Source organism: Eulemur rufifrons, chromosome 6 (genome assembly GCF_041146395.1).
Source record: "Eulemur rufifrons isolate Redbay chromosome 6, OSU_ERuf_1, whole genome shotgun sequence".
In the NCBI taxonomy this organism is placed as follows: domain Eukaryota; kingdom Metazoa; phylum Chordata; class Mammalia; order Primates; family Lemuridae; genus Eulemur; species Eulemur rufifrons.
In genome coordinates, this window is record NC_090988.1 from 90,005,953 (window position 1) to 90,020,984 (window position 15,032).

Consider the following 15,032-nt stretch of genomic DNA (forward strand, 5'->3'; position numbering starts at 1 on the left):
ACAGTGTGGCACGAGAGGGCTGAATATTTCTGAGTTGGTTGGAAACATGTGATCTGGGAGATTTCATATAAAAACTTACATTTCCTGCTTCTCTTCAAGACTGGAAGCTCATGCAAGCCCAGGCCTGTGACTCTGCCTATCAACCGGTCAAGAGGTCAGTGTCTGGCCGCAAGAGACCAAGAATGTCCCCAACTCCCATTTCCCGCCTTGACACTGAAGCCAAGTGTCACTTGTTATCTTAGACTGACCTCCTTTCACACGTCACATATGCAGCCCCTGCTCCAGAGGCATGACAAGTGTAATTGGAGGGGACAGTCCAGGCTCCTTCTGCCATGATTAGTGGGATCCTTGGGAAGAGTCTCTCTCCCTCTGAACAATTTAGTTTTCTCAATTGTAAAATGAGGATATCACCTCTCTGGCAAGTTTTCTGTGAAAACTGAATGTGATGATAAAGTAACTTGCTTTGAATAAGATATTGAACTAATGCTCCTCTAATGGCTTTTATCACTTATAACAGTGAAAACACTAGAAATAATGTGTCTGATAGGAGGGTGGTTGATAAACCATGAAGTGTTAAGTAGCTTCTGGACAAGAAAGTGGGCTGGCTCAGTGGCTCACGCCTATAATCCCAGCACTTTGGGAGGCTGAGGTGGGAGAAATGCTTGAGGCCAGGAATTTGAAACAGCCTGGACAACACAGTGAGACCCCGTCTCTATAAAAATTTAAAAATTAGCTGGGTGTGGTGGAGTGCGCCTGTAGTCCCAGCTACTCTGGAGGCTGAGACAGGAGGATTGCTTGGGCTCAGGAGTCCAGCCTGGGCAACATATTAAGATCTCTCTCTTTAAAAGAAAAAAAGAAACTCTCCTACTTATTAGCCACAGAGAGAGGAATTGCAGCTTCTGTGAGCCTCAGTCTCTTATCTTCCTATGCTACCTGTTGCAGGGAGAACGAGTACAGTGGCTATGATTAATAAATGATGGTTAGCATTACAGCTCTTTTAGAATTTGTCTAGCAGGTTTTCCGGTCCTCACCGGAAGACCCCTCCCCGCCCCATAAATGTTGGTTATTTTCTCAAAAGCAGAGCAACCATCTAGATCAGTTGGTTGCTCTGATCAGTCTGTTGAAAGAGACTCACCTGAGAGTGGCCTCAGCTGAGAGGGGCCTCACCTGGAAGGGGCCTCAGCTGAAAGAGGCTCAGCTGAGAGGGGCCCGCAGCTGGATGGGCCTCACCTGGGGGGGGGGGGTCTCACCTTAAAGAAACCTCAGCTAAAGAGTCCTCACCTGAGAAGGGCCTCACCTGGATGGGCCCCACCTGGGAGCGGGGAGATGGCTTAGCTGAAAGAGACTTACCTGAGAGTGGCCTCGCCTGAGAGGGGCTTCACCTGAGAGGAACCTCACCTGGAGGGGCCTCAAGTGGATGGGCCTCAAGTGGATGGGCCTCAGCTGAGAGGAGACTCACCTAAAGGGGCATCACCTGAGAGAGGTCTCACCTCAGAGGAGCTTCAGCTGTGACAAGCATCAGCTATAAGGGCCTAAGCTGAGAGATGCCTCACCTGGAAGGGGCTCTCAGCTGAAAGGGGCTGCAGCTGTGAGGGGCCACACCCGAGAGCCTTCACCTGAAAGAAGCCTCGACTAAAGAGGCCTCACCTCAGAGAGGTGAGCTGATCCGACTCCGACCGTCTGTAACGATGGAAATGGTCCATATCAGCACTGTCCAAGATGATAGTTACTAGTCACACACAGCTTTTGAATACTTGAAACGTGGCTAGTACAAGTGAGGTACTAATTTTAAATTTTAATTATTTAAATTACAAAAGCTACAGTGGCCAGGGGGTAACTGTATTGGACCATGCAGGCTGGAAAGCCTGCCAGATTCAGATAATAAAGCAGGCTCCCAACCAGGAGCTGAGAGAGCTGGAAGGGGCAGGGGGCTGCAGAAATCTGTCCCGACTGGGAGCAGGCAGCTCAGAAGGGTGAGGAATGGCAGGGGCAGGTGGTACAAGGACAGTGCTGCCTCTAGTTTTCAAGTAGGAGGAAGAAAGGAGAAATGCCTCAGGAGGTAGACTAAGTGAAAGCCAGACACAGACGGCCACATATCATATGACTGCATTGGTAGGAAACGTCCAGAACACGCAAAGCCACAGAGACATAAAGTAGATTAGTGGTTGCCAGGGACGGGGAAAAGGGGTCCGGGAGGGGACGGGGAGTGACTGCTAATGAGTATGGGGTTTCTCTTTGGGATGATGAACATGTTCTAAAATTAGGTTGTGGTGACGGTTGCACAGCTCTAAAAACCAATGAATGCTATGCTTTAAGTGGTTGAATTGTATAGTATGCAAATTATACATCAATAAAGCTGTTTAAAGAAACCCCAAGCCTCAAGAGGCCTCAGTTTACTGGGACCCCCCCCCCCCCAGAGAAGGGATGAGGCAGCTGAAGACTTGGCTGCCCTTCCCAGTCGAGTGTACTCAATTTCCCACCTCAAGACTGACTGATTTTAAAAAAACAAGAGCCTTCCCTACAGCTGGAGCCTTCATCAGTAGAGAAAGTCAATGCATGCAAAAGAAATTAAACACCAGATGGTGGGGGCTGGAAAGGACTCCTAAGAGGGAAGGAAAAAGCTTGAAAAAGGCAGAAGGTGCAAGTAAAAGCCATCTCCATCCGATCTCTCCTGAAGGGAAATGTTATCAGACATTAGTGTGACATTCCCAGAGGTGAAAGGACAACCTGGTCTTTAATTTCCTTCCCGGTGGCTTGTCCTCATGAGGGACTGAGCTGCTCAGATGAGCACAGTACCCGAGAGTTAGGGAAGCTGTGCGCTGACCCAGAAAGTCAGCTATGGAGAGCCAGCTATGGAAAGATAGATCAGCTTTCAAAGGAAGAAAAAGTGTTTAAGACATTGCATTATGATTATAAAGATGCAAAAGCCTAAACTGTAAAAAAAAGGTTAAAAGTAGTACTATTAGCAAATTCCCTTTTGGGGTCTTTTTTTTTTTCTGGGCTGCTTGTTAAATTTGGGGGTCTTATTTAGAAAGACGGGGTATTGCTGTCACCCAGGCTGCAGTGCAGTGACATGACAATAGCTCACTGCAGCCTAGACCTCCTGGCTCAAGTGATACTCCTGCCTCAGCCTCCTGAATAGCTAGGACTACAGGCATGTGCTACCATGCTTGGCTTATTTTTTGTAGAATTTCACTATGTTGCCCAGCCTGGTCTCGAACTCCTGGGTTCAAGCAATCCTCCCTGCTTTGGCCTACCAAAGGCGGCTGTGGGTCAATTTTAAAGTAAGAGGAGCAACAGCCTTTAAGCATGATTTTTTTTTTTTTTTTTGAGACAGAATCTTACTCTATTGACAGGGCTAGAGTGCCATGGTATCAATCAGCCTAGCTCACAGCAACCTCAAACTCCTGGGCTCAAGTGATTCTCTTGCCTCAGCCTCCCAAGTAGCTGGGACTACAGGCACAGACCATCACACCCAGCTAATGTTTTCTATTTTTAGTTGTGCAGCTAATTTTGTTCTATTTTTAGTAGAAACAGGCTCTCACTCTTGCTCAGGCTGGTCTGGAACTTCTGACCCCAAGCGATCCTCCTGCGTTGGCCTCCCAGAGTGCTAGGATTACAGGTGTGAGCCACCATGCCCCACCAAGCACGATGTTAAACTGAAAGATGCTCAAGTTGTACTTAACATTCTATTTTTACATCAAGTTCTCCCTTAAGAACACAGGAGCACTAAGGCAAAGACTTAAGAGATCTACCACCTTGCTCTTGAGTCACAGAAAATCAAGTCTGTGTTAGTTAGAAGAGTTGTAGGTTTAACCACCTGTAATTTGCAGGAAAGGAGTCCATGGAGGAAGCCCCGACTCTCCATTGCACTAATTCCCAAGTGTGAAATGCAAAACTTGCTGAGAAGGTACTCAATGGACATTTTATAAATATTAATGGTTATGTAATTTAATGTGCATTTTAAAACATAATTAGGACAGCAAACGTGATTTCACAAGTATGAAGTCAAGTTGAAAAAAGTGCATTTCAAATTGATTTAAAACATTAGGTACTGACTGTTGCACAAACATTGTGACTGTACTTGATATCACTAAATTATACACTTAAAAATGGTTAATATGGCAGATCTGATGTTATATAAATTTTGCCACAATAAAAAAATAAAAACAGGCTGGTCCAAAGGTAGTGAGTTATCTTGATTGTTCAGTTACAGATAGAACTCCTTGTTCTACTCTTTCCCCCCTTCTCACTACTGCACTTGACTAGTCTTAAAAAAAATAAAATAGGCCGGGTGCGGTGGCTCACACCTGTAATCCTAGCACTCTGGGAGGCTGAGACGGGAGGATCGTTTGAGCTCAGGAGTTTGAGACCAGACTGAGCAAGAGCGAGACTCTGTCTCTACTAAAAAAATAGAAAGAAATTAGCCAAACAACTAAAAATACATAGAAAAAATTAGCCGGCATGGTGGCACATGACTGTAGTCCCAGATACTGGGGAGGGTGAGGCAGGAGGATAGCTTGAGCCTAGGAGTTTGAGGTTGCTGTGAGCTAGGCTGACGCTACGGCACTCTAGCCCAGGCAACAGAGTGAGTCTCTGTCTCGAAAATAAATAAATAAATAAATAAAAATAAAAACACTAGGTAAACAGTAGCTGAGTTAGTTCCAGATCTAGTAAATAACTGAGAGAGTAGAAGGCTGACCAACCAGTCACCAATGAACCTCTTGAATGCCCAAACAGCCACTTTAAGGAGGGCAAAGCTACGAGTCACCATCTAGGGCAGCCACAGAAGTTGTAGGTCTGCTAAGCTCCCCTCACCAGGGCCTGGAGGACGGAGTGCAAGCATCTGTGATGAGACACAGGCTGACTAAAGCACACTGACTGGCTCTGGAGTCATTTCTACTCAGTACTGGTTAGGAGAAAGGGCTCAGGAGTCAGGCAGTCAGTTTGATTCTCAGCGCACGCCACTTTCTAGCAGGCAACCCCATTTCTTTCAACCTGTTTGCTCCTATGGGGATGGGAACAGCAGCTACTTCCTAGGGACGATGCTATGTGTTTCCCATAGCATCTGATTTTGGTAAGTAGTCAATAAACATTAGCTAGGATAACTGCATATTACACAAAGTTCTGATTTTAAACATTTTCAGTAAGTACAAATGGGAAAATGAGAAGAGCACCTAAATGCAGAATTTGGGAGACAAAAACCTGCTAACCCCAACTGCCACTTTTCTTGGAGAACAAGCGGATATTATCACATGGGATCCACAGTCTGGGAAATGCTGGGTTAAATCAAGTCTGAAAGGCTTCCTTACTGCCTGACTTCTCAGAGCCCCAAACACGCTAGTATGCCACTAGGTGCTAGGAGTAGGGAGAACATCCCTGAATTTATTTGTGTTCAGAATCCTTAATTCACAGAAGATATCATGGACTAGTTAGTACTCAAGGCAACTCCCACTAGGAGACACTACTCCTGACATGCCCCACAAAGAGGGACACGGACAGGAAGGCTGAGGCCTGGCCCATCCACAGGCCATGTGCCAGTGTGCACCTCCAGACGGGCTCCAGCTTCCCGAGAGGAGCTGGGGTTCCCCATGTGAGGACGGCAATGGCAGTGAAAGACTGGATAAGGGACAGACAAGCTTGTACAGCTTACGTACCATCTAGAGAGCCTCAGTGAGATTCCTGGCCTAGCGGCTAACTGAAGTTCCCAGAGGTCAGAGGAGGCCCCTGGTGATCTAGCATAATTGAGGGGTAAACTGAAAGAGTCTTAGAAACATGTCCTTCTGTGACTCTGTACTGAGGTAAAAGCGAAGGAAGTAGAAGCTTAACCACTTCCGGCTGGAGCTTTAAAGGCCATGCTCTGGGATTCGGTGCTGGCCGTCCGAGTCCCAGGGAGCAGGGACTGTGCGGCACCAGGGAAGGGACTTGCACTGGCAGGTTTGGACCAGTTCTATCATGTGGCAGCCATTACTGACAACAGGAGAAGCACAAAAATAAAGGCTATCAAAAAAGTTTTAAGGTGTTTCCATATACACAGGCATCTTGCAGAAGAATACAGGGAGATGGGGAAGGCAGTTTTCTGGTGAGAAATTATGTTTTCCTTCAGCAGCTTTTGGTGGGTTCAGCGGCATACCTTTGGGCAGACCAAAAAGAAATCTTACCAGCACCCACCCCCTTCCTCAGGAACACCACCACAGCCCGGCCCCAACAATCAATAACTCTGAGACAACATCAGTTCTTCTCAAACAGTTTAATAGCAAATAAACAAAGGAAGGTACCACACTTGGCAGATACAAAATGACTTTTTGTCCGTGTGTCTGTGCAATTAAAACAGATTTAGGTTCCCCATTGGGACAAAAGGAAAAACACACAAAAAAAGGAAGGAAGGAGATTCCTTTTAAACACATACTCCCTTGCTCCAAACTTGTAACAATTTTTTTTCTTTTTTAATCCACTACACAAACTCTGTGATTAGGTAAGAAAAGCGACAAGGGCTCTTCTTGCCTTTTTATTTTAAACCATTAAAGTAAAATCCATAATTTTCTACAGAGTACAACACAAGTTCACACAAAAAAGACATTTTCTTTTGCAAATCAAAACAGGAAAGAAAGGAAAAGCTCAAACAAGGTAAAGGAAAAGCATTTCTACGGCTGAATCACGACTTTGAGTTGATTGAATCCCGTTGTTGCTGCAGAACAGACTGTGCGTTTGGTCATAGTGGCAATTTTTTTTCTCTTCACATTGTGAAATCACTTTACATTGTTTTCTAGTAGAAAAGGCAAAAAACTGTACAAAACCCCTAGTGTTAAATACAACGTTTGTACCAATAAAAAACTCACACAGGTTTGTCTCCAAAATGTAAAGTTTCTTTTTTTTTTTTTTCTTTTTAAATTATTCACAAAAAGCAGCTGGAAATTAGAAAGGCAGCTGCCGCTCCAGGGTCTCAAATCCATTAAAACCACCACAGAACAATTAAAACAATCAGAGAGAGAAAAGGAAAAGGAAACAACGTCCAACGTTTGGCATTTGGTTTTATCCACAGGTTTTCCCAGAGCTCCTCTTGGAATTGAAAGCAAAATATATTGGCAAACACGGCTTCTCAATACACAGGAAGGGGAGCCTCAGCGCCTCCTGCCAACAGAGGCGGCTCTGTGCAGTCAGACTGTGGGGCGCACAGCAGTCTCTCAGGCTGGGGTTTCTGGCCTCTTTCCGTCCAATCACCCCTTCCAGGAAATGCAGCAGCCTACCATACACTGGGCCTGCACTTGGCTGCCCCTTCCTCCTAATAACAGCAGCCTCAGGCATAATACTGGGCAACCTGCTGGGCCCCAGAGCAGAAACTCTGCCAGGCTCCCTTCCCTCACGGACCCCAGCATGGATGCTGCTCCACAGTGCTTCTACCTTCCCCACCCCGGCCCTCGGCTACACCTCTCCACCCTTCGCTGGACAGTCCTACTCTCCAGCTTCCCCACCCGCCAGCAGCTCTGGGCTGGGTGGGATCTACCATGCCTCCCCCTGCAAACTCTTCCCTCCACAGATCCATCCTGTGACCTCTCACCTCCTTGCCTCCCCCCATTCACATTCTTACTCAAGTCTCCAAGACCCTGAGGCTGGATGGTGCCACAAGAGAAGAGGGTTAGTTCCCCTCAGGGAACCAAAGAACTGGCTTGCCTGGCACCCAGGGACAGTAGCTGTTTGGCTCTTTGCCCAATTTAAAAAACAAATCCCTGCCCTTCCCCCCACCCCACTAGCTAAGCAAGAGCAGAGCTGTGGTAAAGAGCCAGTGTGGGGTGGCTGGTGCCCAGGGCTGTAAACAGTGTGAAGACTGTAGTAAGTATTGTGCTTGTCACCTAGGAAAAGCGCCGGCAGGTGCATTGCCGCTAGTGCGCAGATGGCCTCCTACAGGTGGTTACGAGCACCCTCCTTCCCTGGGTGCTCACTGCCCCTAATGCGCTAAGTAAGCCTCTTGCCCACCCGTGGCCACCTTCTGGGTTCTATCTCTGCTTCTCGTGCCTCTCCAGGCCCCCTCCACACCCTCTCTGAGCAGAGCAGCCAGCCTCCTGGACGCCCGCTGAGACCTGGAGGCCACAAGAGGTGACAGTCTAAGTGCACAGGCAAACGCTCTAGGGCAATAGAGGAGAAAGTTGCCACTTCAAAATAAAACAATACAATCTTGAAAAAAATAATCAACCCCACAACAATTTAAAACAGCTTCTTTGAAACCCCTTTAAATCAGTTTTTGCACAAACTATAGAAAACAGAGAGGTGAAGGTGATATATACGAAGGTGTGAAGAAACAGCAGGAAACATGCAAAACTTGTTTTTTCTGGGCATAATCTTAGTAGGAAAGGAAAAAATTCAAAACAAAGCACAAAAACAATACAAAAACAAAAAAATCAAAGCATCACATTTTGCTGTGGAGACTGTAGGAACAAGCATGGGGCTGAGGGGAAGGGGCAAGAGGGGTCCAAGGCTCCCCATAGAGTCGCTCCAGGGAAGAACCACAAAAAAAGAAAAAGAAAAAGGGCTGGCTGGGGCCCAAACTGCAGCCTGCAGTCAAAAAGGAAAGGGGGTTCAGGTGCTTTCTGCAGTTGAGAACTCAGAAAAACAAAAATAAGAACAACACATGCGGTCTCCTCAAGCCCCACAAACTATATCAGCAAAATGTGCTCAGGAGCCTCAAAGGTTTTAGTGACATCTTTTATTTCATTGTTTACTTCAAAGTTGTCTTTAAAACTAAGCACACAGAGAAACAAAGCCTAGAAACGGACTGGCTGTGTGTTCACAGAAATACAAACACCACGCGGTATGTGCTAGTAGGGCTGCTCTGAAGACAATTACAAAGAATTGGAATCACAAAATCAAGTGGTTATCTTATGAAGTTCTAGAAAAATAGATTTTTTTTTTATATTCAAATGCAAGTTTAAATATTTCCCCTTCAGCAGTCGTTCTAGCAAAACCAATTTGGCAGCACAAAAGGGAAAAAAAAGGAAAGAAAAAAAGAAAAAACAAAGAAAGAAACAAACATAATAAAAATACACGTCAGCATCAAAGGTCAACACAAGGTCAAAGGTGAGAGTTCAAGCATCAGAGAAGCTGAAGAGACAGGGATTTGGACGATGTACTTGACGCCACATCGACATGCTTTAGGCACAACGATGAACAAACGGCAGGAATCTAGAAAAAAAAACAAACCAGAAAGAGGGAGACCCACTGAGTTACACAGAGCAATACATCCAAACAAAGAGAGAGAGAACAGGAACACTCACTGTGTGTACAGCCCTGAAATGAGGAGGCAGGGCGGGGCAGGGGCTGGGTAATGACAGGGAACTTTTGCACATGCTAACAATGGACACAGGGAAAAGTCAAAAAGGACATGGAGGACACCAAGAACACATCCAACTGCCAGAGACGAAGGGAACCTAAGGCTTGGATTTCCCCTGAACTGCCCAACTCGTAAGAGAAGGTCTCTAGGGGAGCAGAGCCTCGGCCTCTCTCCCCACTCCCTGGTCAAGACCAGGGGGAAAGCAGAAGATGCTGCCTGGAGTGGGAAAAATTCTTTAGGGGAGAGGGCCAGGATTTCTGCTCAGTCCTATGGGGATGGCCTTAGTTCCCAGAAATCCAAGCTCTTAGCTTCCATGCAGGCCCTGGCCACTCATGTGGAACCCAGAGACAGTGGTCTGGCTGCATTCAAGGCAAATCAGTTTCATGATGTAATCCAAGTAAGAAACAAAACTATAGCAGAAAACACATTGTAAGTGAAACCTCCACACAACAGATAAGGATTGCTTAAGACTTGACTGCGAGTCTCCACTCTCCAAGCTGAGCCCTTTCACACGTGAGACTTATAGGGGAGCAGCTTCTTCACAAAACCATCTTTGGCATGGGGAGAGAACTGTGCTCAAGGGCAGTGCTGCTGCTGTGCTAACTCACTGGGCAGGGGGAGGAGAGAACAGAGAAGCGCACGGTCCTGCCAGGTCCTGCCAGCTGTCTGCCTGAGCAGCCCAGGACCCTGCTGCGGCAAACACTCCTTTCAGAAAAGAGAACCCATGAGCAGGTATAGAGCCTCAGGGTCTGGTCTCAAAGGTGGGTGGATTGCACCTTGTCTCTTATGTCATTAGGAAAGGGGTTTCATAACGTCCCAGAGCCCAGGACAATCCGTGGACAAACAATGATGAAATAGTGGAAGGGAAGAGAAAGGGGGAAGTGGGAAGGGACTGGGGTTCTGGCCAAGGAGGAAGACAGAACAGAAGGTCAGGGAGCACAGCACCGGCAGCACCCTGTGGAGCACAGCTCTCTCCTCTGCCAATTCACAGCATTAACGCCTTCCCCTCGGGCAGGTTAGCTGGGCTGCAAACGGGCCACAGAAAGTCAGTAGTTTCAATCATACACAGCACCCTGTGTGTACAACAATCACATTCTGGATTCTACAAAATCCTGGCCTTTTCCAGAGATATAATTTAGGTAATAAATATTCTCCACCCCGGAGCTGTATAAAACTTCTATAAAAATAGAAACGACATTCTTGGTTCCAGCCGGTTGGGATTCAGAACAGCGCCTCCCCAACCTAGCATTTTTTTCTTTTTTTTGTTTTCTTTTTTCTTTTTTCTTTTTATTTTTTGCATTTATTTAAAAAATCCCATCATGACCCTGGAAGCCTTTAGAACAGTTTTATCCTTTGAAACACAGGACACATTTCTCCCAGTGTGCAGAATTCAAGTTTATGTGGTTCAGCTTAAGAAGTGTATGTTTCATGTTTCTTAGAGGACAACAGACCCAAGTTATCACTATGAGAATGGAACAGTTGTCCCAGCTTCAATGGTATAATCCAACACCGCCAACTACCTGTACAACAGCAAGACGGTCAATCCTTGTCTGTTACCCATAGGGACAGCATGACAAGGAGAGAGCCCCCATCTGACTTAATAGCAAACCAACCCCTTTATTCTATTTTTGCTGCTAGGGGTCAGGACTATTTGTGAGGTTTAAGATTCCAGGGACCCAGGGACCCAGTCCCTGGCCATGGCTATAGTCATATCCTAACAGGGCTACCTCTGCCCAGGTGTACATTCCCAACAGCATGTCCTTCCTGGCTCTCCACCCCCACAGCACTTCTTGGAGCAGAGGCGGAGCCCAAAGGCTATGTGGGTCACAGGCAAGAGCTGGAGTGAGACCTGTGGGAGGCAGCAGGGAGCTAACTTGTAGCACGAGGACAAAAATGAACACAGTAATACTGAGGTAAATGAACACTAAATCCATACGGAGGCTGTAAACGTCCTGTTGTCTCCTCTGTCCCCAAGAACAGAAGATGGGGCTGGAGTGGTTAGAGGAGGGGCCTGCCAGGCCTCTGTGGGAATTCTACATCTGGGACACCTCAATCAAACAGGCAAGCGTGGATTTCTGAATCCTCGTAAGTACTAAATTCTGGCCACTGGCAAATGCAGCAAGCTGGCTTGAAGGGACCTTCTGATTCAGGTTCACCAAGAAGCAGGCTCCTCCTCCCCAGCCCTAGATGGCTTTTGATCCCTCTGCCCAGAAGAGGTACCCTCTCTAGCTAGAACTGCAAGCCCTTCTTGGATCCGCCCTCATGAGAAAATTGTGGCTTGGAATGGAGGTGATGTTCCTTGCTGTGGTGAACTGCAAGAAGGACACCAGGCAATGTTTTCCCATAGGGCCTTCTTTAAAGAGACCTATTGGAAATGGGCCATGGTCTAATTTGGTGTCAAAATAAACTACAAATGACCTCTTTGGCTGCTCCTCCCAAACAGCCTCCAACCAAGCAGGGCCAATCCAATATCAACGGCTGCCTGGGAAAGCTGGTAATGGGAGACATCTCCCTGCTTTTTGCATATGTCAAGCTAATTTAACTGGTGATTTCCAGAGAATTGTTAACCCCTTTTAGGAAAGAGGGGCAGAAATCCAGGACAAGAATCTGAAAAATAGGTGGCAAAACTCTATTTCCCCAGAAGGCAACTATGTAGGGGTTTGAGCCTGCGGCTGCCAGGGCATTAGGTGTCTAGTCATTCCCATTCTCCTCCGAAGCCAGCCCTACCCACTCTGCCCCCCACAGCTCTTGGAAGTCAGTTCCCATTCCACCCACCCTTGCACTCAGGGAGATTCTGGGGGTCGGTTTTTTTTTTTTTGTTCCACTCAGTTCTCTCTCTTGGGGTGGTTTGGGGCAAATTCTGATCATCTTTTTTAAATGTTTCCCCCTTCCCCAGGGTGGTTTGGTGTTGGTCCTTCTCAACACACACTGGTTACAAACACAGCAAACTTTAAATAAAGGGAAAAAAAAAAAAAAAAAAACTCAGGATATGGCACCTAAACTCCAAAGTAAAACACTGGAAACCAAAGCACAAACTTGTCCTCTGTACGAAGCGAAACTCCCACAGAAGGCAGTAGCCGAGTCTTCAGGGCAAGCTGTGCCTGCGAGAGTGGCAGGGATCAGGGTCCAGGGCTGTCAACACACAGCCTTAGGGCTTTGAATCATTAAGGGTGCTCCTCCCCCACTTACCAGAAGACCCTCTCACTCCAGTCTCAGAGGGGAGCACACTCAGTAGGGCTTGCTGTCATTCTTCGAACGTTTGAGCTGCACTTTAAGCCGCTTCATGCCAATCTGAAAGCCGTTCATGGACTGGATGGCAGCTTGAGCCGAAACAGGATTGTCGTAACTTACAAAACCTGTGTGTCCAAGCAGAAACCTAGGTGAGGGACATAATGAGGCAAGGAGATTCTCAGTTCTCCTTATGCAAGAGACACTTTATGTGCTTAGTCTCAAATTCCAAATACTCTCAGTAGAACAAGAAATCTGGAAATTATATCACATGAAATAAATTAAGCTCCTAATAGTACCACTTGACATCTACATGGTACTTTCAGTTTTTTTGCAAGCCGTTTTCCGGATACTATTTTTCCCTCTGGAGCAACAGTGTGGGTAGAAATTATTATCTCCACTATAGAAATGAGAAAACTGAGGCTCAAAAAAAGGTCATGTGGCCAGGCGCGGTGGCTCACGCCTGTAATCCTAGCACTCTGGGAGGCCGAAGCGGGTGGATCGCTCAAGGTCAGGAGTTCGAGACCAGCCTGAGCAAGAGTGAGACCCCGTCTCTACTAAAAAAAAAAAAAAAAAAAAAAAAAAGTCATGTGACCTGACCAAGGCTGAGTTTAAACAAGAGCCCAAACTCAAATCCAGCTTTCTGCAATCAGCCCCTTCTCTTTTTCTTAGTGGTAAAATACTTAATCCCACCCCGACACCAGAAGAGAGGCCAACATACCAAAACACTTGCTCAGGTTTGTCTGCTTGTCTATGAAAACCTTGGCAGACACGACATTCCCAAAGGGCATAAACATCTGCAGCAGGTCCTGATCTCCAAACTCCTGGGGCAGGTGGTAGATGAACAGGTTGGCTCCCTCTGGACCTTCAAAATATCCAATGATTGGAAAGGTATCAGTGTCAAGCAAGCTGACTGCCCTGCACCAGTGGTCTTTCATTGCTACTTGTGTTAAAACTTTCACAATCTCAACAAAGAGAGATACATTTGGGGAACTAAACAAATTCTCTCCAAAAAACACGGGGCAGGGAATCAAAGGGCAATCACTAAACTAGATTCCTTCCCTCATGTTTAGCCAAGCTCTACCTCATGGAGGATGTTAGAACTCTGCCTTGTGGGAAGGGAGAATACTGGGATAATGGAGCAGGTGGACTTGCACGTGTGGCAGTAAAACAGAGACTGGAGGTTCAAAGAGGAACATAGGAGTGGGGTGGACAGAGGTTTTAAACAAAACAGGTTTCAAAATTCTGCCTAGAAACTACAGGGACAGCAAACAGATTGGTAGTTGCTAGAGGCAGGATGTAGGGGCAGGGAATGACTACAAAGGGGCACGGGGGAGTTTCTGGGGGTGATGGAAACGTGGTCACAGGCCTGTGTGTGTCATCAACGCTCACTGAGCCAAAATGGGTGAATTTAACCATATGTAAATGGAACCTCAGCAATAAGATATTACAAACTTAAAAATGTGCCTAAGATCAACACTAAGCTCAAAAACAGAATATGCTTTCTTCATCCAACCACTTATACTCAATGATTTTTATAACCAGAGTCTTCTTATAATTGCAGTCCAGCCCTTCCCCAGCCATCTGTCTTCCCCACTGGCAAACACATCAGGAACACTGCTGCCTCAGGGCCTTTGTACTTGCTCTTCCTCTGCCCCCATAGCTCCTCTTCCTCTAGATACATGCATGGCTTGCTTCCTCTCTTCCTTCAGGTCTCTGCTTAAAGGCCAACTCAGAGAGACTTCTCTGAGCGTCCTGCATAAAATGCAGCGCTATGGCAATCCCTATCCCTCTTTCCTGTTGGTTACTCTCCCAAACACCTCACACTTTCACTTGTCAGTCTGTCACCATAGTCTCCACTGAAGTATCAGTTCAAGAGAGACGTTCTCTCCCTGCCACATCCCCAGGGCACAGAAGCATCTGATTCACAGCAGGTAAAGAGGGACAGGACTCCTTGCTGCTATGGTAAGAAGATATTCATTTCTTTCCTACATTAGTGCCTAACCCGTGCCAGCTTCTGGTTATAAAAACCCAGTCAGATCTGAGCACAAATGTGTCAGCGGGACTTCCTATCCATACAAACCACATTCAGGACTCTTTCTGGTTACAAAGCACCTCCTGAATTTAACAGCATTCGTGTCAAAGGACACACTTCCCACTCCATCAGCCCAGGGCCCATAACTCTGTCCTCAATTAGGACACTGATGAGAAAGTGAGGAAAATATCAAATAACAGCTAAAAGGAACTGTTGGATTGTCAGAAGATGGAAGATTTTCTGACAGATTTGTGATCCAGAGAGAAGACATCCTAACAAAAACAGATTCTAGTCAAACTGATGACAGACACAATAAGGTCAGTGTCCCTTTCTTCAGGTAAAAACTGCAGCCCCATCCCAGGAGGGCGTACAGAGGTTCTGATCTGAGCCACATCCCAGATCGCCCTTCACACAGTTTCTCAGTCTACCCCCGAGTGTTGGTCT

General features: G+C 46.6%; 1 protein-coding gene and 1 non-coding gene across 44 annotated transcripts in view; one reads left to right on the forward strand and one right to left on the reverse strand.

Moving 5' to 3' along the window:
• The first annotated feature begins 981 nt into the window (after positions 1–981).
• On the forward strand, positions 982–1,043 carry LOC138385571 (U7 small nuclear RNA). The gene has a single exon (XR_011233794.1). It is a non-coding gene; the product is annotated as a U7 small nuclear RNA (small nuclear RNA).
• Positions 1,044–6,235: 5,192 nt separating this feature from the next.
• CELF1 (CUGBP Elav-like family member 1) overlaps positions 6,236–15,032 on the reverse strand; it is a 71,091-nt gene continuing 62,294 nt past the window's right edge. For 10 of the 43 annotated variants that reach the window (XM_069471340.1, XM_069471368.1, XM_069471363.1 and 7 more), the window contains 3 exons: positions 13,275–13,418; positions 12,515–12,681; positions 6,236–12,426 (listed from right to left, as the gene is read on the reverse strand). In XM_069471340.1, coding sequence (XP_069327441.1) covers positions 12,554–12,681; positions 13,275–13,418 — 272 coding nt within the window. In that variant the 3' untranslated portion in view covers positions 6,236–12,426; positions 12,515–12,553. Of the gene's footprint in view, positions 12,702–13,274; positions 13,419–15,032 lie in introns of all 43 variants that reach the window. The other 33 variants (XM_069471366.1, XM_069471365.1, XM_069471347.1 and 30 more) reach the window with 8 other exon arrangements.